This window comes from Nicotiana tabacum, chromosome 17 (genome assembly GCF_000715075.1).
Source record: "Nicotiana tabacum cultivar K326 chromosome 17, ASM71507v2, whole genome shotgun sequence".
Taxonomy (NCBI): Eukaryota; Viridiplantae; Streptophyta; class Magnoliopsida; order Solanales; family Solanaceae; genus Nicotiana; species Nicotiana tabacum.
In genome coordinates, this window is record NC_134096.1 from 32,503,105 (window position 1) to 32,530,977 (window position 27,873).

The 27,873-nt window shown below is 38.2% G+C and overlaps 1 protein-coding gene across 1 annotated transcript; it reads right to left on the reverse strand.

Annotated features, from left to right (window-relative positions):
- LOC107792842 (alpha N-terminal protein methyltransferase 1-like) lies at positions 1-27,873 on the reverse strand. Its single transcript, XM_075234174.1, has 8 exons — positions 27,563-27,873; positions 27,012-27,156; positions 18,468-18,526; positions 11,750-11,869; positions 8,647-8,748; positions 6,301-6,355; positions 3,521-3,618; positions 1-354 (listed from the first exon to the last, which is right to left on the reverse strand). The coding sequence occupies exons 1-8, from the start codon at positions 27,821-27,823 to the stop codon at positions 229-231; spliced, it is 966 nt and encodes a 321-aa protein (XP_075090275.1). The 5' UTR covers positions 27,824-27,873; the 3' UTR covers positions 1-228.

Genomic DNA, 27,873 nt, shown 5'->3' on the forward strand with positions numbered 1-27,873 from the left:
TTGATACAAAAGTGGTTGCATAAATAATTCAACATAAGAAGTAACCTATAATAAGCTAAAGTGCACAACAAATCTCTTCACTATCAATGTATATAACTTATATCCAAAAGCAATAACCTAACATTGACAGACTTCGCATACATGCGACCTAAAAACAAATAACCTATGAATTACTTCATCCAAAGTTAGTAAAACCAAACAATGATTTACACACCAATGTGATATTCATCATCTGATGATAGCAGGTCTATTAGTTGTCCGTTTAGGTCTAGGTTTATTACCTTGCCTTGGCATCTCAGTAGTCAATGCATACATCTTCACAGCAAATAATTCATCTGGAAATCCTTTTTGATCCTGACAAAGTAAAGTCTATCGTTAGAGCAAAAATGAATTGTACCTTTCAGGGAGACGAGACATATTAGAAGTAGCGTTACACACTTCCAACTACAATTTAGCTAATATTATTATTGTATCTAGATGAGGATACTCGAGAGAAAAGATTTAGGAATCACGTTCATATTTCGTTCTCCAAAGCTGATGCGGGGTAAGAAAAATTATAAGCAAATTCAGAACCACAAGGTACTACCACAAAGATTACAACAGGGGGGAAATGAGCGCCCATCAATTTTATTATGGAAAAAAACACCAACTAAAGCAGAAGCTTGATTATCAAGCTACAAAGCCAAGGGGGGAGAGAAAGGCCATGTAGGAGTTCCAAATGATAATACCAGTTAGAATTTTAGACACAAAAAGATAGACACACAAATTCTGAATATCATTCTTTCACATTTCCCGACTCCATAAGGTCATTTACGATTTCCAAATAATAATTAACAGTAGTTCAACATGTTCTGACCAAGTCAAGCACATCGAGGACGAGGATGGCAAAGTATTGATGGACGAGGCACTTATTAGAAGAAGATGGCAGACATACTTACGTTGAATGAGGAGAGGGATAGAAGCATTGTGCTGGGTGAGTTAGAGCACTCCGAGAGTCGGCGGGATTTTGGAAACTGTAGGAGGATTAAAGTAGAGGAGGTGGAAGGGGCGATGCGTAAGATGTGCAGGGGCAGAGCGACGGGCCAGACGAAATCCCGGTGGAATTCTGGAAGAGCGCGGGGCGAGCAGGCTTGGAGTGGCTCACTGGGTTGTTTAATGTTATTTAAGAACGAAGAAGACGTCCGATGAATGGAGGTGGAGTATGATGGTTCTGTTGTACAAGAACAAGGGTGATATCCAAAATTGCAACAATTACAGGGGTATCAAGCTGTTGAGTCACACACTATGAAGGTTTGGGAGAGAATGGTGGAGGCCAGGGTGAGGAGGTGCGTGTCTATTTCCGAGAATCAATTTGGATTCATGCCAGGGCGTTCGACTACGGAAGCAATTCATCTGGTAAGGAGATTAGTGGAGCGGTATAGGGAGAGGAAGAAGGACTTGCATATGATGTTCATTGACCTTAAGTAAGCGTACGATAAAGTTCCGAGTGAGGTTATGTGGAGGTTGTTTGGAGGCTAGCGGTGTTCCGGTAGCGTACATTAGGGTGATTAAGGATATGTATGATGGTGCTAAGACTCGGGTGAGAATTGTGGGAGCCCTGCTGTGATGGGGCTGTACTAGGGATCGGCTCTTAGCTCGTTTTTATTTGCCTTGGCGATGGATGTACTGTCATGACACATCCAAGGGAAGGTGTCTTGGTGCATGCTATTTGCCGATGATATAGTGTTGATTGACGAGACGTGAAGCGGAGTTAACGCGAGGTTGGAGGTTTGGAGACAGACCTTGGAGTCTAAAGGTTTCAAGTTGAGCGGAACCAAAATAGAATACTTGGAGTGCAAATTCAGTGACGGGACCCATGAAACGAATGTAGAGGTAACGCTTGATGCTCAAGTTATCCCCAAGAGAGCTAGTTTTAAGTATCTTGGGTCTATTATCCAAGGTAACGGGGAGATTGACGAAGATGTCGCACATCGCATCGGAGCGGGATGGATGAAATGGAGGCTCGCTTCCGGTGTTTTATGTGATAAGAATGTGTCGCCAAGACTTAAGGGTAAGTTTTATAGAGTGGTGGTTCGACCGATTATGCTGTATGGGGCTGAGTGTTGGCCAGTCAAGAATTCCCACGTGCAGAAGATGAAAGTAGCAGAGATGAGTATGTTGAGATAGATGTGTGGGTGTACCATGAGAGATAAGATTAAGAATGAAGCTATCCGGGACAGAGTGGGAGTAGCCTCCGTGGAGGACAAGACGCGGGAGTCGAGGCTGAGATGGTTCGGACATGTTAAGAGGAGAAGCATTGATGCTCCTGTTAGGAGGTGTGAGAGGTTGGCCATGGCGAGGTTGAGGTAGGCCTAAGAAGTACTTGGGAGAGGTGATTAGGCACGACATGGCGCTGCTTCAGCTCACTGAGGACATGACCTTTGATAGGAGGGGGTGGAGGTCGAAGATCAGGGTAGAAGGTTAGTAGGGAGTTTCTTAGTTGTGGTTTTTTTCGCCTCAGGTATTGTATTCCTTATTGCTATTATTTGGCACTACTTATCCTTTATCTCCCTCTCTCCTCATCTCCTCCTCATGTTGGGAACATACTGGGTTTGTTGTTGTTGTTTGTAGTTCAGCATGTTAGTTACTAAAAGTAGTGTCACTAAAATCTTTGATAACATTCTTTTAAGCTTCTGAACTCCACTAATTGTTATTAGTAGGATGTTCTTTTAGTATTTATCGTTTCATAGCCTTCTTTGGATGGAGGGGAGCCTCGGCGTAACTGGTAAAGTTGTTGCCATGTGACCAGGACATCACGGGTTCGAGTCGTAGAAACAGCCTCTTGCATAAATGCAGGGTAAGGCTGCATACAATAGACCCTTGTGGTCCGGCCCTTCCTTGGACCCCGCGCATAGCGGGAGCTTAGTGCACCGAGCTGCCCTTTTGTTTAGTCTTCTTTGGATCATAGTCTAATGCAATTGTGATATCAGAGAGGGCCTGCCCTCTTCTTTATCGAAGACATCAAGTTGGTCATAAATAAGAAATAAATCTAAAATATCGCCATGCTTCTATCATGGAAACAGATCAGCTTCACAAGAAAAAGGGTTAAAGGGGAATGCAATACTTGCTAAAAGCGCAGAGAAAATGAAAATGTTTGCTGCTAATGGGAATCAGCAGAGATGAAACAAAATTATGCTCCCATCTGAAGAAATTTATCATCTTGTGACAGTTAAAATGTTATGCACTACTAAAACCAAGTAACAAAGTTAGTGACCATGGAAGAAAATCATGATTTTCATATGGCACATGAGATGGAAGTAATGCTGTGTTTGTCACCTCCGTCTTATAGAAAGAGGGACAAAATGATGCACCGAAACCATTAGAAGAAAACATTCTTTTCCTAAAAGTTACAACCTAAGCACTGTACAAGCTAAGTAATAAAAAATTCCAATGACATGGAAAATAGGACACATAAACTTTCCCTTTTTTCTCAAGACTTCCCTTATGGCACATGAACTAGAAGTAAAGGCTTCATCTTTACCTTCATCTTGTAGATGTATAGTCCACATTGATTGAACAGCTCCTTAAAGTATGAATCTGATCTTGTGATGCTCTTATCTTCTTTGTCCAAGACAAATCCTTAAAATAGGTTACATACTTCAGTTAATTTGCATATCATTACAACTCAATCATTATATATACGTCCCATAACATCAGAAAACTGGAGTCAAGAACCTACTCAGCTCTAACTAGAAATTCATCAAATCAAGAAACAAAAACTAAAGCTCAGCACAGTAAACAAATGGAAACTGTATGATGCCCAACCAAACAATAATATGGACCAGACATTACGGAAAGCAGGGATATTCTGAACAATCACCTTACGTCCTTTCACTGTAGGATCAATTTCCCTGCAATTGCTGTTTTAAACTATAATACATTTACGACCAATTCTCTATTTTTGTAAAGGAACTGATATACCTGCAGACAAGATGTATTTTAAAACATGGAATCTTAAACAATATGCTTCTTTTCTTAAATTGCTAAAGGACATGGGTTTCGGCAATAAATGTATCAAATGGATTTGTTGGTGCATTTCCATAGTCAGATTATCTGTGATTATCAATAATTTTCCTCATGGTCCTCACAGATTATTTCCCACAAAAATGGCCCTGAGACAAGGTGATTCTCTATCACCCTTTCTGGGTTTCTCTTTATACTTGTGATGGAAGGTTTCAATACTCAGCAGTGCAAAATAGTTGGATTACGGGATTTTCAGTAGGGTATAGAGGGCTACACGTACTCTGCACCTCCCATATTCTCTAAGTAGACGACACTTTAATCTCATGTGACGCAGAGGTAGATCAAGTCCTTTATCTGAGACTGAGTCTTGTGAATTTTGAGGTTGTTTCAGGGTTTCACATTAACTTATTAAAGAGTCATATGCATCCTGTCACCAATATGCATTTGCTGGCAGATATTATGGGCTGCAACATTGGTTCACTCCCTACGAACTATTTGGGGCTTCACTAGGTGGGAAATCAAATCTGGGATGATATTTTGGAGAAATGCAAAAAGTTGTCAAATTGGACAAGACCGTATATTTCATTGGGAGGTAGATTGGTTCTCATCAACAGTATGTTGGATTCGACCATATCTTTCATTGGGAGATAGATTGGTTATCATCAACAGTATGTTGGATTCTTTACCCACATACATCATAGCTCTTTTCCCCATGCTCGTACAGGCGTCTAAGCCCCCGTTTGGCCATAGATTTTACCAAGTTTTTGTCAAAATGTTTTTGGCAAAACCTGTTTGTTTATAGATTTTATCCATATTTTGGCAGATTTTGAAAACAAATTTTCCAAATCCCAAATCTAGCTCTACACCTGTTTTTGGCCAAAAATATTATCTTTGAATTTTTTAACAATTTTAAAAATTACCCCAAACTTTTGTATTTTATAAAAAAACGCTCCATCTATTATGACCCAACTAATCAACTAGATAGTTACTATCATTTTTTTTGGACTGGTAAATCTTGTAATATTATTACAATTTAACGAATTGTTGTAGCTAGTGATTGTGTTATTAGCAGTTGATATTAAAATATCAGGTTATGGTTTTAGGATAGTGTATTATGTAGTTCATTATAAAAATAATGATTTTGTGCCAAACTTATCTATGTTCAAGACTATGGTTTGTGATAATGATAATGAATGGCATTGATGAAGGTCTGCATATACATGATTAGCAAGTTTGTTTGTTTGGTATTGTTGGGTATTTTTGATAGTTTTTAGAACTTATGGGTACAAGTCACGTTTCATGTTTTTTCATAAAAAAAAGTGAAATATGTTTGGGAAAATGACGTCCAAACAGATTTTCATCTTCAAACCAAACTTCACCCAAATCATATTTTTTAAAACAAATTTGGGAATCTATGGCCAAACGCTAGCTAAGAATTCGGAGAAAATCCGTGCAGACTTCCATGGCAAGGGAATAAGGAGAAGTCTTAAAATTTGGGCAATTGGAAGACTGACACGAAAATCAAGAAACTAGAAGGTTTGGGACTCGGAGATTTGAAGACTCATAACACCATCTTGTTGAGCAAATGGATCCGGAGGTTCAATCAAGAAGTAAAAACCGCAGTAAGGAGAGGTGTAATCAGCACCAAGTACGGGCTTCTCAATCCTTGGATGACCAAACCAACTCCTTCCTTCTTGGTCTCTGTTTATGGAAACACATTAGGGCTCACTGGGATTTCCTCAATATGAGTTGTGCTATCAAGGTGGGTGAAGATTTTGGCACATGATATTTAGTATTGTTACTATAGCAGTTAAATATGATCTCAAAAGATTGATCTTTTATAGCCAATTAATTAAAATTGGGGTTAAAGTGGTCTTTTGTTTTTTTGAAAGGGTAAGTATTGGGATTGAAGTTAATCTTCATGGAATTTTTTAAATCAAATTGCTAATTGTAGTTGTCAGGATTGATATTATCACTATTTTGGATTTTTTGATTAGTAATGCTAATAGCAAATGTTATGATATAATTACTCTATTTCTATATGTTAAGAGAGTTTTTCTACTTGTGTGCTTTACTTTTAACGAGTGTCTCTTTCGCTTGTTGGTTAAAACCCCAAGAGTCTTATCGTTGTTTTACACTTATCATTTTAAAAACATAAGAGTTCCCTTTCAAGTTTTATACTTTTATAAAAAGTGCAACAGAACCAAAAATCGTGCCCAACTTGATGAAATAACATAACACGAGAAGGAAGTAGGTGATACTAATTTCCACATAACAAAGAAGTCAAAGAGATGATACCTGTTTTTGCAATGTTCTCTTTTAGAACAAAAAGTCCACCAGGTTTCAAGCCGACCTAGATGAAAAATAGAATAAAAACAAACTGTTTAACTGCTTTATCGGAGAAAAGAAAAAATCAGATGTGGTTTAATTGAGAACAAGTAAACATGTCAGGTATTCTATTACAAAACTAAAGTTCAGAAAATCCATGTCCCACACACAGCTGTCAATCCTTGATAAAAGCAACCAAAACAGAAAACAGATAAAGATAAAAAAATATAACAAGTATAACTCTTTAGCATTACACTTTTTTTGATAAGGTAACTCTTTCGGATTACACATTTTGGGCGTTATAAAGGAATAAGTACTAGTACCTGAGATAAGCATCTTTAAGATGATGTTCGCCGAGACCATTATAGTGGACAAACTTATGGGCAATGAGTTATCAGGTATCCGATATGATCAAGCAGCTCTTTCATATTAGATAACAAATAGATTTTACTTAAAAAAGAGGTAGAGGGAGGAGCACGAGCTTTCCTTAATCAAAAGTGTAAGTTATATCAAAAGAATCGTGTTTTTTTTTCATCTCGATCTTGATGCAGGTCAATTATGCCAGTCATAAGAGAGATCTATGGCCTTTGCAACACAGAGAGCAGAAGTACTTTGTTCTCTATCCCCGTGCATAACTTAAAGAGATCTGATAACAGAATGATTCAGGTCTCATATTCCAACTACATACCCCAGTCAGCTAAACAACTAAATCTCATTAGAATTTACCTATTTTTCTAAACAAGTAAAACAACAAAAGCTTATAAAATGCACAAGAATATGTTTCATGACCCGGCTATGGGTATACATCCCAGGCGTAAGGAAAACAAAGAAGAAGATGCAAAATCTCTAACTATAAGGCTGAAAAACATGCACAATGGCAGCACAAGTTTGGCAGATGTTTTGAAACACATCAGGGCTGCAATGGGCTATGCCATGTCTGCCACAGTTTGGCTAAAATATCGGAGCAGGAAGGGCATGTCTAAAACAGCAAAGATACAATGGTGGAGCCAATGGAAAGAAAGAAACAGAACATGCTTTGAAGGTTAGCTCTACTCTGAAAATTAAATCAGAATATATTTTTTGTGATTTCCTTTGTTATACATTGGAAATTATAAATGAATTTGAAACCCTGTTAGACTTTCTACATTCACTACATAGCCAGAAATGGTTTTACTTTCTTTCTTGTCTTTTTTGCTGGGATGTAACCACAGCACAATACTTCTGCTGCTTTACCTTTTCAAAAAAAAAAAAAGGTCATGCCACGGAAGTAAGTATAGATTGTTCACAAGCTGGCATTCTACTGATAGCGATAGGGACTGCAATCAAGTAGGATATATTGTTGAGAAGGTTGTTGACAAATTGTTGAATGAAGAGGATATCGAGATTGTGGTGGATGTGAAAATCCTAGCAGCTAAAAAAGCCCAGTCACATTCTCTCAATCGCACTGGATATAAGGATGGAGAGCTAAGTAATCCAAAAGTTCATATTGTTGAGAATAGCAGCAAAGAAAGTACTAAGGTCCTGTCTGACCACGGATCACTTGCTATGCTACGGGGTGGAAAAACAAGTACTTGGAAGCATTCTCCCTGACACTCTAGCATAAAATGAATCCTAGCTTTTAGTTTCAGAAATGGTAGAATACATGGTTATCGGTTGCCTACAGTGGAAGTTGCAGTAACCTGCAGAAACAAAGCTATAGCAGAAACTAAATCTACTACATGGCATAGCCTGTTGGCTCGGGATAAAAAGTTGTTGCAAGCTTAATCAATCACAGTTTTAAAAAGATTTTCTTGATCAGGAAAATAGATTTTTATAAAGAATAAAACTATGATGTTTTAGTGTTATTAAAAGCAATTGCTTTGTCAGTTAAAGCAATGTGCGAATCACTTCATGGGTGAAGCCATGCGCTTCATAGAAGTGCATGCTTCAAAAATACGCGCAAAATGATCCAAACAAGAAGAGCTATGTTCTTTCAATCTCAACTTTAAAGAGTTGGATTTATTTATATTGGATGCTGAGATTAGTTATTTTAATTGTAATATGATTATTTTATAGTAATAGATTTAAATATGTTCTGTATTTTTTAAATTTTCTCTAAATTGTTATTTTCAATTCAAAAGGAGCTTGTGTTTCGCTTCAGGTTTTTGCTTCGCCGTGTAGACCTTGTTGCTTTTTGGCACTACTGCCCATGTTTCATAAGCTAATGTAGCTTGCAAAATATTCACATTGTACTGGATCATGAACATAATGAATAGTGCAATAGCTACTTATTACAATCGAGCCCTAATAGAACTTCATTTTAGAAGATCACTTCACCTTTGCTCTCTTGAAGAATGAAATGAAGTCATCATCTGCAAGATGCCCAATACACCACTGAACCCAAATAACATCATATCTTTCAGCATCAGGGGTAAATTCCTTGAAGAAAAAAGAAAAGGGAAAACAATGAGTAAGCAACAGCCTAAAAGTGAAGTAAGACACTAACCAAAACCACGGTAATCTTTCTAATTCAAATATGTGGAAACAAAGTGCAAGCACGAGTCAGATAAACACACTAGACTTACCTTTAAAACACCCAAACCATAAGCATGTGACAGATACTATGAATTGCAATAAGCTAATGTTTCAGTTTAAGTTTCAAATTTATATGCATATACATTTGTGTGTGTGTGTGTGTGTGCGCACGCGCTGCATATTTATTTACCGTGAAAAATGTTTCACTCAATATACATACTGTTTCGAATGAAATCATTCGAAGATAAGAGAAAGAGATATGACCAGAGGTTGATATGGTGTGCTAGTGAGATTCGTTCTTAAGCTCAATGGATCAGCAATAAGTTTTGAATGCATCATGATGACACGCTATGACTAGAAATAACTGAATTTTGAGATATGTATGGAAAAAGCCTAAAGGAATCTCTTTAAAAATGTAATTCCCTGAAATCTCTGTCTAGCAGCAAATGGTTCTTTGGAGAACAAAACAGAAGAAACAGTTTAAAAAGGAAAATATCTATTTTCTTTCTTCACACCGCAAAATGGGGAATCAATTTTGTTCTCAGCAGAAGTTACAACACAGCATATTGTCTTCTTTTTTTTAAATTTTTTAATCTGAATAGCATACTATTGTCTCTGTTCTCTGTTCTCTGCTTCCAGAAATCATAGTATCAAATGCTAAGGGATAGCTACCGCAATAAGGACTTCATTACTTGAAATGACCATGTCTCAAGAGATACTGATTGATCATAGGACCTCCTACCACTAATTCTTCCTTCTTTTCACCTGATTTTGAGACTGATTACATGGAGAAACAAACAGCTGCATTGTTAAAGTAAATCACTTGCTGCCTATGCATCACCTAGGGAAAAGAAAAGATAAATGTAGAAAGCAACATGTTTCCAATTTGATGACTGAAGAGGTGAGTGAAAAAAAAAAACTTAAATTAGATATATGTCCTACTTCCCACAAACGCGGAGGTTAGACGGGTCAGTGATTGCATGATCCATAAGGGCTGTGTTTTGCTTAAACTTTTAAGCAAGATAAGGCTCTATGATGTGGATATTGGTCCTAATGGTTTCACTTTGAGCTATCTACCAGAGGTGTCAAAGCTCGGTCAAACGAAATGCTATGGAGACCGTCCGTTCTTTTCAAGCCACTGGAAAAGTTTAAAAGAGGGCCAATGCTTCCTTCAAACAATCATATCAAGGAAGGATGAGTTACAAGCATTAAGAATTTTGAACCTATGACGGTAGCAAGAAGCATCTATATGAGTTTGCACTGTTGCTAAGGTGTTCTTTATCAGATTTACCAAATTATGGGATGTGATGGTCTTAACCTCCCCAATTGCATTCACTGAAGAAAGGCAAATTCTGAATGTCGAAATAGTTATTAACGCACTAGTACACTCTTGGATTAAGATGAGTGTAAAGGCTCAAGCCCAACTGCCAAGGTACTGTCCCTTCAGGCCCAACTTTGAGGCCTCACTATTTTGTCCATCTGGCTAAATGCGGCTCAACAGTTGAATCATGAACTCACCCTCATATGGCCCCTAGCTTTCGCTTCCCATCCTGATATGAAATTTGTCAAGCTTCACCATGAACCTTCTTTCAGTTTCAACCGCCAATGGCTCATGGGCTGTTACACCGACTCCCCCTCCCTTATAGACTCGGCTCCTCGCTGAGGTTTTTCTGACCATCATACTAAGGGGGTTACTAGCTCTAACACCACTTGTAACGACCTCGGTCCAACTGCCAAGGTATTGTTAACTCTTGCAAGTCTTTGGAACGACACGGTTTTGTCCCCATAGACTTTAACCGAAAAGGTGCCCTCTACAATTGAATCCTAAACTTGCCTTTATATGGCCCCTAACTTTCCTGTCCAGATGAGGCCACCAAGACATTATTGATAATGTTATCTGATGAAAGCTGGAAATCCTAAAAGCAATGTACTAAATCTTGTACTACCATATTTATTTTGTTGTTTGGACCATGATAATGTTGATGATACTTCAATGTTTGAAACGTACTCATATAAGTGAAAACAACACCAGCCATGCCATTACTGAAATCTCAAATTCAACAATCCAGCAGAAACGTCAAAATATCGTTCTCTCCACAAGCACTAGTTGTACCTAGGAGGCTCGGATAAAGAAATAATTACGGGATAGAATTTCTTTTATCACCTGATTCTGATGAGGTTGCAGCTTGGTGATATCTTTGCAGACTAAAATCGTAGGAGAATAGTAGGATTGTTGCTATTCAGAGATCATGATATAAAATTCAGCAGGCAGATCCACGAGAATCTACCGAATGAATTAGGAACCGAGCAAACAGTAAATGGTTCTTTCACATTCCAACTTTTTTTGTATAAATCCAAAATGTTAAATTGTGTGACCACTTCTTTAAAAATTTAATTGTTAAAGAGGAGATATTCGTTGTATATGCCTACAACATTCCGCATCATGTGGAGGTCTGATTATTCTTAATGAGATGCACGTGGAAATATTTTTGTCGACAGGTAGCTGTAAGTTCGAACCTAGGACCTTTACTGACTCTAGCACCATGTTTAATTGTGTAACCACCACATCTAAAATCTTAATATGTTAGAGGGGACACTTTTATTTATGTATTATATGCCTACAACGGATACTTGTTTTATTCATCTCTTGTTTTTAGAAATTCCTTATTTTTTAGTGGAACCGGTATTATTTTAATAATATTTTGGTTTATTTATACTCCTATGTTTTGCACTTTTATCATCACCAAGTTATTGACTTGACAATATAAATCTACCTAACTTTAATGCAATAATTAATGTTAGTCAAATATCAAATATCAATTATTATGCTTTCATAAATGAGTTCTATAAGCAGATAATAGCAAAAAGGGAATAACTTTTTTAGTGAAAAGGCAGCAACTTGTACCTGGAGTGGAACACAATAAAAATTGGCAGCTCTGTGCAACTCTGACACCATTAAATTTTCAGGAGCCAAATTTACCCGGGCTGATTCCAAAAAATGTGATACAGGCTCTAGAAGGTCGACCTGATGAAAAAACGAACATGTCAAATTTTTGTCAAAGGAATATTAACTGCAGGTAAATCTGAGGAATAAAAGTTTCTTAAGTAGGTGAAGCCATTTACCATGTTTGTGAAGAAACCACAGCCATTTAGACGAGATGGCAGCAGTAAATTATGGTGTAAAATGGTGGGCAGAATATATGTTGCATATATATGCCATGTGACTATAGGGTGGGTGTGGAAAAGTGCCCCTGTATTCAAGAAAAGACTACATGCTAGGAAACTAAATATTACAGAATCATCCTTGGGACCAGGACAAAGCAATCAAGTGTGAAGAGCTTAAACTAAAAACATCAATCAAGACTTATTGCAAATGTACACTGCATCCCACAGTAATTATTGCATTTACCAAACTTCTTCTCCAAAAGAAGTCCAATAAAACAAAAAGAGGAGAAGGATGCCCACCTTGAGCAACCCAGTGTCTGATAAGTCCCCCAATTTGAAATGCGATGTGCAAATCCATTATAAGTTAACACACAATTCGCAGCCTAGTTTCATAATGTATTATTTCGCAAGAAACAAAAATAACAAAAAGGAATTAGGTAACTTCGTAACAATCACAAGCATCCAAGGATGATGGTTACTTTTTGGTCCTTCATTTCTTTTTTCCGTGTAGCATGAATAATGAAACCGGAATATTGTCAACAGTTAATAGAAAGCAATAATAAAACAGGGTATGTTCATTTGTCCATCTACAACTACAAGCAAAACCTTTCCTCTCTGCTAATTGTTAAGCTTTCCTGTAACCTAACTTCAGAACAGTCCTAGATTATGCATCATCAACTGACTCTTCAGCCATCAAGGTTTCAAGTATGTTTTTAACAGTTAGCACCAATAAAACTACTCACGGAACAAGAATACAGTGGCATCTTGCTCTGACGGTCTGCCTACCGTTTCGACTCAAACTTGCTGAGTTGTTCATGCTCTTTGTTGGCCTTATAGGCTTATAGTTAAAAGGCTATCACTGAGAATATCAGAAGCTATACTCTATATGACCATTTCAATTGTAAATGCAGTGTGGAAGATGCAAGATGTAATCCTGATTAAAACAGACTTCATAGCGTCCACAGCACTTTGTTCATGGAATAGGGCCATGCATATACCAGTTCACTAACTCAAGCAGATAGAGAAGGAACAGTTTTATTAACAGTGAAAAGCGCAAGAAAGCGACAAGATCCATGGGGCTTGAAGCGAAAAGCGAGATGTGCAGCGCATGCTTCTTTGAAGTGAAATGCACAATTCACGATGTTACACATATGAATTAAGTACTATAATGATCAAATTGCAGTTTAAATAAATAATCTCAGTACCCAAATATACAAAAATGTCAATATTAATCCAACTCTTCAAAGTTGAGATTCGAAGAGCTGACTGTTTCTTGTTGGGATCACTTTGTGCGTCATTGTTTGAAGTGCTCTCTTCAATAAAGTTCGCCCATGAAACGATAACCCCTCACTTTGCACTTCAAACGATGAAGAGATGACTTTTAATAACACTAGAAGGAGAGCTAACAGGGACAAGAGGACCAGTAGAAGGGGATAATTTTCCATCAACTCATTGGACGGTAGTGGGAAATTGGGCCTTAAGAGCAGGAGAGAAGAAACTTGCGCCTGAAATTAGAACTCCCGATTTCTTTGACGGAGAGGAAGATCTTTTAGCAGGGAGCAAGCCTCAAGAACAGGGTGTAACAAGTGAGTGACATGGCAATGATTCTGTTTAACAACAAATAGTCGGATGGTCCAATCACCTAGCTGTTGCAGCCAAATCAACTTCGGGTAGAGGTCGTTTTAAATTCCCCAATGCAGGAGGGGCAAAAGTAATAATTCAAGCAGCAGCAGTGTGACTGTCTAGTATGCCTACATAATGATCCTGCCAAAACTCCACCAAAGAGATGCTTAAAATTTTCAAAATTGTCAACATCAATAACAAATGATGGAGAGGATGTTCTTGCTGCGAGACGCTAAATATATGGGGTCAACAAGATGGGTAAGTACCGGAATGCATGAGAAAGACAAAGAATCTTATTTTGGCAGAAGAAAAGAAGCCTTGGGTCTAAAAGGGGTGGCAACCAATGCATTTGCTTCCAGTGTTGTTAAAGGCTCGCTTAAGCCCTGAAAACATGTTGAGCGATTCGCCTCGCCTTGTGGGCGCTTTAGTATCGCATCAAGGCTCTAAGGCATACTATTCCTTGCCAATGAGTGCAATCATGAAAAGACGACATTAAACAATTAATATTTCACTTTATCATAATTTTTTCCCAATTTCTTTGTCCATATATTTGTTTTTCATGCTTATAATTATTAGTCTTGGACTACATATACATATTTTTACTTTTTCTCCAGTTGCGCCTTTTTTCATTAAAGCCCACGCTTTATTTGCGCTTTGCGCTTAAAGTCCCAACGGACCTTAGAGCTTTTTTGCGCTTTTCGCCTTTGATAACACTGTTTGCTTCTTTAAAACCCATGGTTCTTCAATTTGATATGTCCATATATGAGTTGAGCCAGTGCAGACAGGGAATATGGCTTTGACTAGCAAAGCTTATACTTACTGCCTCACCAACATGGTAGGAAATGCCAGATCTTGAAAGGAACTCACTCTCTTAAAGCTGAACATTGCCATTATGTCTACATCAGCCATAGTATTTAGCCTATTAAGCCACTCTGCAAAGAATAGCTTCTCAACACACTTTGAATCGGGCCAAATTGGTATTAACATTGACGAATACATGTTCGATGAAAATTATATTTCGTCGAGACGTCAATTTCACACCCCAAAAGGGGATCCCTAACCATCAACGTGCTCGTATACTGATAACAATTTTTGCGAGCCTTTCTCTTGGGAAGCAATTGCGCATGTCCTCTACTAAACATGATCGTATTTCCTTTCCGGAAAAAGAAATCACCTAGACTCTTTTTTCTACCATCAAGAAGCAAGGAGGCAGCTTACTGAGCCAATGATTCGCAATTAGGTACCTCGACGCATCCTATAAGTGGGTAGCTTTCATCTCGCTCCTCATGCAAGGTTAAAGAATCGAACTTGAGAAAAATACATGTGTAATCCAGAGCTAGAGCCATCAAAGAGTCTACTAATTGTTTTAGAACAATGCAAGGAAAGAAGCAAAAGGGCAAGGGTAAAAGAGTCTTGTAGTCAAGTATGACAGCCACGGAATTCATACAAACATAGTACTTCAGATCCTGTGGAAGAGGAAGGTCTAATGCTCACCGCCACTGAGCATGTCCAAAATGTCTTGCTTGTTATTCGAGAACAAGTAATGAGAGGAGGCCGATTTAGAAATTTGGCAACTAATATCCTTAGAATGCAATGATAGATGAAGATGTTACACATAATCAAAATCGAATTGCTAAAATGGAGAAGTGTTACTGGGATATTATGTAATAAAAGGATGCCTGTGAAAGTCAGAGGTAAGTTTTATAGAGTAATTATAAGATCAGCAATGTTATATGTGAGTGAATGTTGGGCCACTAAGGTGTTGCATATCCACAAGATGAGTGTCGAAGAGATGCGGATGTCAAGATGATGTGCAGTCATACAAGATTTGACAAGATTAGAAATGATCGAAATGAGACAATGTCACTTAAGATGGTTTGGTCATGTCTTGCGTTGACCGCCAGATGCACCAGTGCATAGATGTGACACCATGGTGGGTAAAGGTGTTAAAAAGGACAAGGTTAACCTAAAATCACTTGGAAGGAAGTTATCTCGAAAGACTTACAATCTTTTGAGATCCATGCAAAAATAGCGAAGGATACAACAAAGTGGAAGAAAAAGATCTATATAAGAGAGACCTACTAATTGAGAATATGTTTTAGTCATGTTAGCACTTTTACTTTACGTCTTATGCTTTTATAGGAGGTGTAGTCTTTCAGAGATTTATACATCAGTAGAAAATATAAAGAACTTCTAGTACTTTTTACTATTTCTTATATCAAGGTTCTAGTACTTTTTAGTTTTATTCTAATTATTATTTTATATTGTATATTATTGGCCTGAGATAATTTATATGCAATAATATAACCAGTGAGGATTCATATAGGCGAACCCAACTTGTCTGGGACTAAGGCTTAGTTGTTGATGTTGTTGGAAACTAATATCCTCAGACTTAATCGCATAAAGCTAGAGCCTCATCTCCATCTGCTGAGAGCCAAATAATGGCTATCACATTCTCTATAGTAGGTCCCATCACTCCAAAACAAGCAGTAAGTTGCTGATTGAAATAAAGACAAAAATCCAAAAAAAACACAAGATTGGTTTCATATCCATAAGGATGTCATAACGGGAGAATTGTACCATGTCGTAAATTTCTTGTTTCTTTCAATCATTGCCTTGGCCTTCTCACCATGAATAAGCCAATCCCCACGGTCACTAGAATTCTTGCAAAAGTACAGAATCATTGAGATGTATAGGGAAGTTATTTATGGTGAACCATTGAGATCGTGAGATGTTATAGGGCAAACAGGACATAGAGATGGTCTGTCTGAAGATCCCTTCTCAAAATCATCTACTATGAGGGGACCCAACATATAAGCTTTTCTGTTTGCGGAAAAGGAACTAAAGCGTTGGAGGCTACAGGTTCTTGAAAGGTTTAGAAAGGAGATTATCTGGTAGCCATTGAAGTGGATGATTTGAAAGTTAGATAGAAAGGGAAGATAATTAAAGGCATTGATGAGGGTGATCGAAGGTTAGTTAGAAGGGGAAAACAATGAAGCAAAGAGTACATAAAGGGGTGAGAATATGTCATAACAATTGCAAAAGTTTATAGAGAGTTTCAAAAGGTAATCACTGGAGCAAATATTCCTAGGAAGAGAAGACTCCGAAAAGACCAGTCATAACCTTTGGTAATTGCCAATGATATCCAAATTTAGGTGTTAAACACGGCAGAACTCTTCAACTTTTTAAATTCTCAAACGGTTACGGGGACAAAGTGTTAATGCCAAAATTCCAAAAAATCAAAATGTGCAGCCAGCCTTGCCATCGCAAAGTTGGATGATCAAGAGGTTGACCTTAGCTGCCTAGCCGAATGGTTGACAAATGAGCTTTCATGGAGTACAGGTTAGGCGAAGACTCAACAACTTGGATTGTGAGTGGTTGTACAATTATGGATCAAAATAGAACAACCACCTCCGGGCACGGGAAGAATTGAAATTACTAATAAAACTACTTTTAATCAATGATCGATTCTACAATCAATAACTGCTCTCCACAAAAATGGGATAGATTATTGCTGACTGAACATATGACACAGACAATTAGGCAGCATCGCTCATAGACATAGAATGAACAGTTGATCAAGCCAATAGCCACTTGCACATTATTCATGATGCGCTAAAATTTCACAAGAATCCGGAGTACAACAAAGAAAGAGGCTGAGACCCAAAACATAGTAGCTACAAATAGACATACATTTGTGCATATACACATCATCTCAACCTATCAACACAACATCAAATCTATCTTTACTTCTTGTACATAGATACATCATCTCAACCTAACAACCAACATCAAATCTATCCTTACCTCTTGTCAATTCCTTTCCTTTACAACAACAACAACTACGCCTCAGTTCCAAACAAATTAGTATTTCCTTTCCTTTATCGAATATATTTAGCTTATTCACAAGTTTCCTCCAGCTCCCAGTACATTGCTTTCTTTACATACAGGCCTATTCTAGCTAGATTATTTAATCAAAACTCTATTTATTTCTATGCCAATAATCATAACATGTTCTTCTTTGTTTGAGAAAGGTAACAATAGTTGTAACACTCTCAAAACTAGGACAGCCTGTGAAGAACTCCAATGAATCTATAGTTGAGGAATCACGCCCTCAGAATCATAGTGGTGAATTCGACTACATAGCTACCCAGCTTAGATGACTCAAAATTATTTGCCAACATATTGTTACTTAACCAAGTCACTAACATGTTTTCTCTTATCTTTACAATGGCAAATGTAGATATTAGGTAATGGGACAATGCCTATATAATATGCACAACTGAATTCTAAGTCCAAACAATTGCATTCACAAAAAGTAAGATACAATAGACATATACCGAAAAAGGAAAAAAGATTATTTGAAATATAATTTGTCTTGGTTCATGTTTTAAAACTTTAAGCTGAACTAAAGGCAATTTTTTCATATCAACCAACTAATTCAATCCATTTACTCATTTAGTAGTGACTGACAGGTGATACATGGATCTCCCCCCCCCCAACCCCCAAATTTCCATAGATATCAAATGCAGTAATCATTATAGAAACTCGCCTCAAGGATAATCGTTAGGACCTCTTGAGGGGAATCATGGAGTCCTCCTCCCCCACTTCTAGTTTTCTGCTTAATCAAGGATTCTTTACTATCTTCTTAGGAATATATAAGTACCCTGAAATCTATCATTCAAGCCAAAGTCCAATCTGGTTGTCTGCTGTTTTTAGCCTAGATAGCCATTTTAGAGGGATTAAACAGAATGTCTTGTCAAAAAGATCAAATTGTTTGAATATCTTATTTGATGATAAATCAGATATACTTTATTCAAATTGAAAGTATATACCTCATTGAAATATCGTATAAGAAGATTCTTGGTAACCCTTCCAATGCCAGATCCACAATCTGCACCAATTGGAGCAAACTGTCCACGCGTTATAAACCAAGAAACTAGACAATATGGTACACAATTGCTGTCAATTCTGCAACTTGAAGCAAACAAAGAGTTCCAATAGGTATTTAAAGTTCAATCACAAGTCAAAAATGATACACTGCACTTAAAATCAGCATTTGGGAGGTCATTGCTTTTGGGTAAGTCATTCAGGAAAAATAGTAATGCTCAAGTTCTTCGGAAACTGTGTATTAAGGTGTAGCCAGGCTGCACAAGTTAGAGAAGATTTGGTGTATGCGCCCTCTGTAAGTCTTGAATTAATTAAAAGACATTCATTTTCTTTTTTCTTTCTCTTCGCGGAAGTTTAAAATTAAGGGAATGCCCTTAATCGACCAAGAAGGAGGTCAATTATCGACCATAGGTTGATGTCCCTGCTACTTAGCCATTCAGACAGATGATGTTTTACACCAAGAAGGAGGTGGCAACCGACCAAGAAGGAGGTTGAGTAGCGACAACGAGTTGATAGACGACCAAGAAGGTTGATGATCGACCACTAAGGAGGTCATTTTATTGACTATAGGTTAATGATTAACCACGGAGGTGATACCAAAAGGAGGGTCGATTATCGACAATAGGTTGATAATCAACCAAGAAGGAGGTTGATAAACTAAATGACCAATAAAGAGGGTTGAATATAGACAATAGGGGATAATCGACTAAAGAAGGAGGTTGATTAACCATGACAGATCAATTTAAATGAAATAGCAACAGAAGAAAAATCGATATCCTCTTAATTCTTTAATGTAATAAAAGGGTCATCTGTTAGCAGCTGCTACTAGCTCATAATCAACCCAACAACAATACGACTTCTATTGATCAAATTCACTGAACAATTACAGTAATCTTAGGGAATGAAAATACAATAAACGGAGTTACAACTTAGAAAGTAGAACCAGAAGAACAATCAGAGTAGAGAAGAAGGAGGAGAAGAAGAAAGAGAGAGAAGAAGCAGATAAGGGAGGAAGGAGGTTCACAATCAGCATAATCCATAATGGTCCCATCACACAAAGGCAGAGAAGAAGAAAGACAGAGAAGAAGCAGATAAGGGAGGAAGGAGGTTCACAATCAGCATAATCCATAATGGTCCCATCACACAAACTTTAAAACTCTCACGCACACTCTGACCTCTAACAGAATTCTCAGGGAGGGTCCCACGAATAATCCCTTAACATTCTGTTAGTTGTACGCAGCCTCGAGCTTTTCCTTGTGCCACCTGAAATATCCAACTCATCAACCACCGTGGCAATTTCGATAGACTGGGCTGCCCTATCCTTCATAACATTACCCCCTTCGGCAAAAGGAACCTTGTCCTCAAGGTTCGTTGAGGTATTAAGCAATTGAAGAGGAGCAATCTAGTTCTCCAGCTTGCCAATACATCGCTTAAGCATGGATATGTGGAAAACAGGGTAAATGTGTGCACTGGCAGGGAGGTCCAATTTATAAGCGACCTGATCAACTCGCTTTAGTACTTGGAAGGGGCCAAAGAATCAATGACCCAATTTGTGATGAGGTTGTTGACGAACTGAGTATTGTCTATAAGGTTTCAACTTAACAAATACCCAATCACCCTCGAAAAAGTGATCATCTCGCCTCTTGCAATCCACTACCTCTTTCATCCTCGTTTGTGCCTTCTATAAGTTAAGTTTCAAAATGCCCAAGACCTCATCTCTGCGGGTCATATATTTCTCCACCAAATCATCTGAGCTGCCACCCAAGACATATCGAACCATAGCAGGAGGTTATCTACCATATAGAGCTTGGAAAGGAGTCATACCAGCTGATTGATAGGAGGTGTTGTACCAAAATTCTGCCCATGGTAACATGGAAATCCAATCATGGGGTGTATCCGCAACAAAGCAACGAAGGTACATTTTGACGCATTTATTCAAAGCTTCTGACTGGCCGTCGGTTTGAGGGTGATAAGCGTACTGGTAGCAAGAGTGGTACCCTGAAGTCTGTGAATCTCTTTCCAAAAGGAATGTAGGAACCTTGGATCAAGATAGAGATAATCACTCTAGGAGTACCATGTAGCTTCAAGACGCGGCTGACAAAAGCAGTAGCCACTGGTTGTGTTGAAAAACTAGAGGGTAAGGCCACAAAGTGTCCATATTTGGTCAAGCGGCCAATTACCGTCATGATGGTCGCCTTGCCTTCCGAAGAAGGCAAGCAAGTAATGAAGTTCATGGCTACTTCTTCGAATAACATATCCGGGATTGGAAGGGGCTGCAACAAGCCCCCAGGTAATTGAGACGAGTCCTTCATCTGTTGACAAATTTGGCAAGAGGCAACGTAAGTCTTGACATCTTTTTTCATTCCTTTCCAAAAGAAATTAGAAGACAACCTATGAAATGTTCTTGCCTCCCCAGCATGACCATCCAATAACGATGAATGGAACTCTTGGACCAAGTGCAGACGAAGTGGAGAATCATATGGTATCACCAGTCTATTCTTGTGGAACAGTAAACCGTCACGAAAGGAAAACTCTGCAACAGTAGCTAAATCTTGCTGCAGTGCTGCTTGCCAATCTAATAATACCGCATGGGACAGATTAGCCTCTTGTAGTGTAGTGATGAAATCAAACGTCCTAGTGGATAAAGCTAAAAAGGAAGCCATAGGGGTGCGAGACAGAACATCTGCTGCTAAATTTTGACGGCCTGGACGGTAGAGAATAGTGAAATCATACCCCACAGGTTTACACAGACAGTGTTGTTGCTCCGGAGTTTGAATGACCTGCTCAGTTAAGTTCTCGAGAGACTGCTGATCCGTCAAAATGGTAAAACTATGTCCTAACAAATCCTGGCGCAATTTGCTGACTGCTTGAGTGATAGCATACATCTCACGGTGGTAAGCTGAGGCCTTTTGCATACGAGGACAAAGTTTGTGGCTATAGAAAGTAATGGGGTGGCCGGCCTATGTTAAAACAGCCCCAATACCAGTACCCGAAGCGTCTGTTTCAACCTGGAATGGTAGGGAAAAATCACGTAACACAAGAACAGGTGTGGAACTCAATAGTTCCTTCAATTTATCAAAAGCAGCTTGGACATCAGAGGTCCAAGCAAAGAAGTCCTTTCGCAACAAATATGTCAGGGGGCTAGACACTTGAGCATAGTGGCGAATAAAACACCTATAGTAGCCAGCTAATCCAAGGAAGTTCCGGAGTTCCTTCACATTCCGAGGCGGCAGCCATCGCTGAATTGCAAGTACCTTGTCTGGATCCACAGAGTCCTTGTGGAGATAAAACATGGCCCAAGTAGTCGACATGAGACTGGCCAAAGATACACTTAATTAGTTTAGCCACCAACTGGTGGTGAGGAAGCAGCTGCATCACCAGAGAAAGATGCTCCAAATGACGCTCCAATGACGGACTATATACCAGGATATCATCAAAAACACCAAAACGAACTTGCGAAGATAAGGCCAGAATACTTTATTCATTAAGGCATGTAAGGTTGAAAGGGCATTCGACAGACCAAAGGGCATTACCAAAAATTCATAGTGACCATCATGTGTGCGGAAGGCTATCTTTTCTGCATCGGTAGCCTTCATACGGATTTGGTGGTAACCTGCCAAATAGTCCAACTAAGAGAATAACTGCGAGCCATGAAGTTCATCAAATAATTCATCGATAGTAGGAATGGGAAAACGATCTCGGACTGTAATGGCATTGAGAGCCCGATAATCCACACAAAAATGCCCAAGTGCCATCCTTTTTGCGAAACAACAAGACAGGTGAAGAATATGGACTGGTACTAGGATGAATTATACCATCCTTCAACATCGCATCCACTAAGCGCTCTATTTCATGCTTCTGAAAATACGGGTACGTGTAAGGTTTGACAGTAATAGGCCCGGAGTTTGGTAACAAATGGATAGAGTGATCCTGTGGGAGTGAACATAGATTTTGAAAGATGTCAGAAAATCCATCGAGAAGCATCTAATCAGCCAATGATAAAGAAAGGAATATTATTAAACTCTAGTAGGACTATATCTATGTTGCGCGGACTCTCCAAAATGATGCCGCACCCGTGTCGGATCCTCCAAAAATACACTATTTTTGGAGGATCCGACACGCACCCGGTAACATTTTCGGAGAGTCCGAGCAACATAGCTTACAAGTCAGATTATTTTCAAGTACCACAACTGTCCCTTAAATTAATCTAAATCTATCTGCAACCAATACTTGCTCTCACAAGATTTCAAAACCTCAAATGAAATATTCACTTCTTTGAATCATCTGAGATGCTACTGGTGCTTATGTGCAAATCTGAACTCTTCGATTAGTTGATATGAAAAAGAAAATTTATCAGCATTTTGTAAATTGATCAAAATATGATTTGATAGCATTATTGATAAGAATGCTGATGGGTAATTCATTTTGATGCAGACAATGGTAAAATCTTTTGAAGTTACTGAATTACACAAAGTTATGGGTACTAACCCCATCCAAGAGAACCTGGACAGGAGATCCTTGAATATGGCCCCAGAAGCATAAGGTGGCCACGGAATAAGCACCAGTAAGGGCGTGAAAGGAAATGGTGGAGCGAGCTTCCATTTCTAAGGCTTGAAGATGCTCGGCCAGAGCCTCATCAGAAATAGTTGGGTCGAAAACGCCTGATGTCTCCAAATGCTCATTGGATATCAATAAAAGATGAGAGAAAGGTTTGCATTTGTGGCCGGGGGTAATTGGTAAACATTTTGTCACGGGAAAAACACAAGCCCTTCTCGCGGCGTTCACGAAGCTCTAATGTAGAGAGTCGGTTGATAAGCAATTTAGGCATGGCTAAAGCAGGACTAGAGACGGGTGAAAAGGGGGAAGACGAAGTGGGTAATGCGGATGTGGGAGTAGGCAAAAGGGGTTGTGATCTGGGCCAACTGGATCGAGAAGGCCCATGGTCACGCTGCAGCATATGTTCATACAATTGGGCAAAGTGGACTGCCTCATCTAATATTTTGGGCTTTGCAATTAGCACATCATCCTTTATCTCAGGTTTAAGGCCCGAAGTGAACCCATTTAAAATCATAGCATCTGGAAGGGCTACAGTTTCAGTAACTATTGCCTCAAACTCGCCCGATAAGCGGCCACCGTCATCACTTGTTGGAGTTTGGCCAAATGTCCTTCCGGCTCCTATAGGTACCTCTTTTTGCAGTGGGACATTAATTTTTCAGAGAAAGCCGACCAGTCACTTAACTACTTATTACGAAAAAGGCAGCAATACCACGCAATAGCTTCACCGTCCAGATAAAATGAAGCAATGGTGAGTCGATGGTCAGCTTCAATACCGTAGAAATCGAAATAGCGATTAGCTTGAAAGACCCAAGCCTCTGGATTGTCCCCCGAAAAACGACCAAATTTCACCTGTGCCGGTTTATGGCGCAGAGTTGGGTGGTCGACCGCCGCCACAGTGGGGTCACATCAACCTGAATAGGACAAGAACGACTAGATTCAGCAAAGAAAGAAGTGATCTGATTACCCAAGGCAGTGATATGAGTGATGATCTCCTGAATTTTCCATTGATGGCCATCGACCTTAGCATCAAGATTGGCCATCGAAGCAGTAACTTCACGAATCTCGTGCTTGAATTCGAGCTGAGTTTCCCTAACCTCCTTCATGGAGTCATCTAACTTCTGTAAACGAGTGTCAACCATTGTGAGGCTAAATCAATGAAAGTAACAATGTTAGCAGTTGCTACTAATTCACAATCAACCCACCAACAATACAGACTTTTATTGATCAAATTTACGGAACAATTACAGTAATCTTAGGGAATGAAAATACAATAAACGAAGTTAAACTTAGAAATAGAACCCGAAGAACAGTCAAGAGTAGAGAGGAGGAAGAAGAAGAAGAGGAGAATAGGCAGAGAAGAAGAAAGATAGAGAAGAGGCAGATAAGGGAGGAAGGAGGTTCGCAATTAGCATAATCCATAATGGTCCTATCACACAAACTTTAAAACTCTCACACACACTCTGACCTCTAACAGAATTCTCAGGGAAGGTCCCACGAATAATCCCTTAACATTCTATTAGTTGTACGCAGCTTCGAGCTTTTCCTTGTGCCACCTGTAATATCCAACTCATCAACCACCATGGCAATTTCAACAAAGTGGGCTGCCCTATCCTTCATAACATCATCACCTATTTGAAAAGTATTTACTCAATTGAAGACTTAAAAGGGGTCATCCACCCAAGTAACCCGTTAGTTTAAGAGTTGCCTCTAGTAAATAAATTTGTCTAATACTCCTCCATTTCATTATTATATTGCAATGTTTACTTGGACTCGGAGTTTAAAAAAAAAAAAATTGGCACATATCAAAAGTACCCTTAGAACTTGTAGTCATAAACATACCATGGCAATTTACTATAAGAACATGTCACTAATCAAATAAAGAAAGGTGTTATTATTTTTTAAACGGTCTAAAAAGTTAAGAGCTTCATATAAAATGAAACAAAGGGAGTAAGAAATTTGTCAAAACATTTTAACTCAAAGAGGCAGCTTCACCTTATCCCTGTAGCAAATAGTGTAAAGATAGCAATGGTATAAAGTTCTAGTCTTGGGTGGCATTTAGGGTGGAGGAAAATGTCTTCCATGAAAAACAATCTATGATTTATCCCTTATGAAATAATTTTTTGAATCATTTTTAAATGTTATATTGGATACAAAAGTACCTCATGTGTGGTCATTGTAGAAGGTGTATAAAGAGTATGAGAGCAATATTTGATGATATTTCTAGATATTAAATGTTGACGACAACATCCAAATGTTGATTAAAACGAGTAAGATTGAATAGGACAATAGCGCACGGGTGGAACTCGGCGGATAATAGGGTCGGCCTTCTACCCTTCTCCACTTAAATACCAGACTTCTATCTGCATAAAAGTTTGAACCCATGACTTGCGCTAAACCAGTGTTTTGAAAAGCGAGCGCTTCGTCGCTTTAAGCGAGAAGCGAAGCGAAGCGAGAAGCTGTCGCTTTTTCCTTACCGAGGCGACACGACCAGCAGAAGCGATCGCTTCAACCAAGAAAGCGAGAAGCGACCCAGAAGCGAAAAGCGCAGAAGCGAGCGCTTCTGCCCAAAGGGGTCATTTTGAAAAAAAAAAAAGTTTGGGTCTTTGTTTTTGTTATACAAAACAGACCCAAAGTGAAAAGACCTTTCTTTGTCTTGCCAAAAATTGAACGTTAGCAGCAGCAGCAGCCAACTAGGGTTCCAGCCTCCGGGTAATTTTTCTTCTTTTATTCTTCTTTCTTCTTCTTCTTCTTCTTCTTCTTCTTCTTCTTCTCTTTTTTAGTTTTTCTCGTCCAGTATCTGCGCTAGGGTTCTTCTTCTTCTTCTTCTTCTTTTCTCCTTTTCTCTTCTCTTTTTTAGTTTTTCTCGTCCAGTGTCTGCGCTAGGGCAGGCGTTGGTTCTCCCCCCCCCCCCTATTCTTCTTATTTATTAATTTTAATATGTATTTTAGTTTGTAAAATTAATTATTATATATATGTTATATTTTCAGTTTATTTGATTTGTTTAAGGTGTATTTCAGTTTATAAAAATAATTATTATATATATGTTATATTTTCAGTTTATTTGATTAATTTTATATGTATTTCAGTTTATTTGATTATGTATTTTCTTATATTAATAGGGATTTAAAAATGTCTATATATATATATGTTATATTTTCAGTTTATTTGATTTTTTTAATGTGTATTTCAGTTTATAAAATTAATTATTATATATATGTATTTTGATTATTTATATTGTGTCTTTGCAAGGTTTACATTGATTAATATTATATGTATTTTCAGTTTATAAAATTAATTATTATATATATGTTATTTTTCAGTTATTTTCATTAATTTTATATGCATTTTCAGTTTATAAAATTAATTATTATATATATATATATGATATGATATGTTTTATTTTCAGTTTATTTGAATTTTTTAATGTGTATTTCAGTTTATAAAATTAATTATTATATATATGTTATATTTTCAGTTTATTTGATTAATTTTATAGGTATTTTCAGTTTATTTGATTATGTATTTTCTTATATTAATAGGGATTTAAAAATATCCCAAAGTTTTTAAATTGAATTTTTTGATTATTTATATTGTGTCTTTGCAAGGTTTACATTATGTTTTTTTAAAAATTGCGCTTCACTTCAATGAAGCGTGCGCTTCGCTTTGCGCTTTGCTTTTGAAGCGAGGCAAGCCCCTGTCGCTTTTTTGCGCTTCTCGCTCTTAAAAACACTGCGCTAAACCCACATATCATGTGTTGCATAAACACTAAAAACCATATTCCTAGAAAATATTTTACTAAAAATCCAAATAATTTGGGGAGCTTTTTTTAAGAAATACATTTAATCTTGTATGCTAACATGTAATACTGAGTTACCAATATGTTCCATTGTTTCAGAAAAAGATCCAAGAATAAAAGAGAATGGATGGACTACCCAGAGTTACAAGATGGCGGCCTCTTCCAGCATCAAGGAACCTTTCTGCCAAAATGGTGTTGAGAAATTCCTCACTTGCCTTTATATCAGCCTCATTCACATGCCCATATCCGCCTAGCACACCATCCACTGTGGCTTCCACACCCTTCACATACCAACAGAGATAAATCAAGTAAACACATAGAAATTACAAGCTAGTCAGGTTTAGCTGCATTAATCCTCAATATCCATTTAGTTCCAGTTGGACCCTTCTCATTCCAATATTTAATATTTTGTGTTCTATGCCCTATAGTTCTTTATATTTTTTTATGATGCTAGTGTCGGTGTGTAACTCAACTATTCCATCAGGTACCTGCTACTCCCACCAGGCAAGCCGGGTAACTCACAAACACTTAGACAGACAGGGAGAAATCACCTAGCGTGTTTTATCTCGCTTGGATGAACCTCACACCTCATGGTTCTCATCTCATTTCATTGAACAAATCTCCATACAGACAAAAACCAACAACAGAACGCGTATAAATAACATAAAGCAAAAAAAGGGAACTTACTTCCCAGTAATTGATGCCTTTGTTATACCATTGAGACTTCTTTTGGTGGTCACCATCTCCTACTTCTTCTCTCCACATCTCGTCCGCGTTTCTAAATTCACGGCCATCTGAGTCTAATCCGCCGATTTCCATTTGGGTCAGTGGCCGAGCGGCCAATGCTGTCCTTGCTCTGCGTGCTGGTAATTTCGGCGCTAGAAAGAGGTCGGGAATTTGAAAGTGAGAGCCAAGGCTAGGAAGGGAAAGGGCTCTTCCCGTGTCCATATGAAAGTATCATAAGAGAAATTAACTTACTTTTTGTTTTTAGTTTTCAT

Coding starts and splice junctions, on each gene's coding strand:
- LOC107792842 (XM_075234174.1), bottom strand. CDS start 27,823: ATGGACACGGGAAGAGCCCTTTCCCTTCCTAGCCTTGGCTCTCACTTT. Junction 18,527..27,011: donor CCGCCATCTTGTAACTCTGG/GTAGTCCATCCA, acceptor CAATTGGTGCAG/ATTGTGGATCTGGCATTGGA. Junction 355..3,520: donor TATACATCTACAAGATGAAG/GTAAAGATGAAG, acceptor TTACTTTGTCAG/GATCAAAAAGGATTTCCAGA.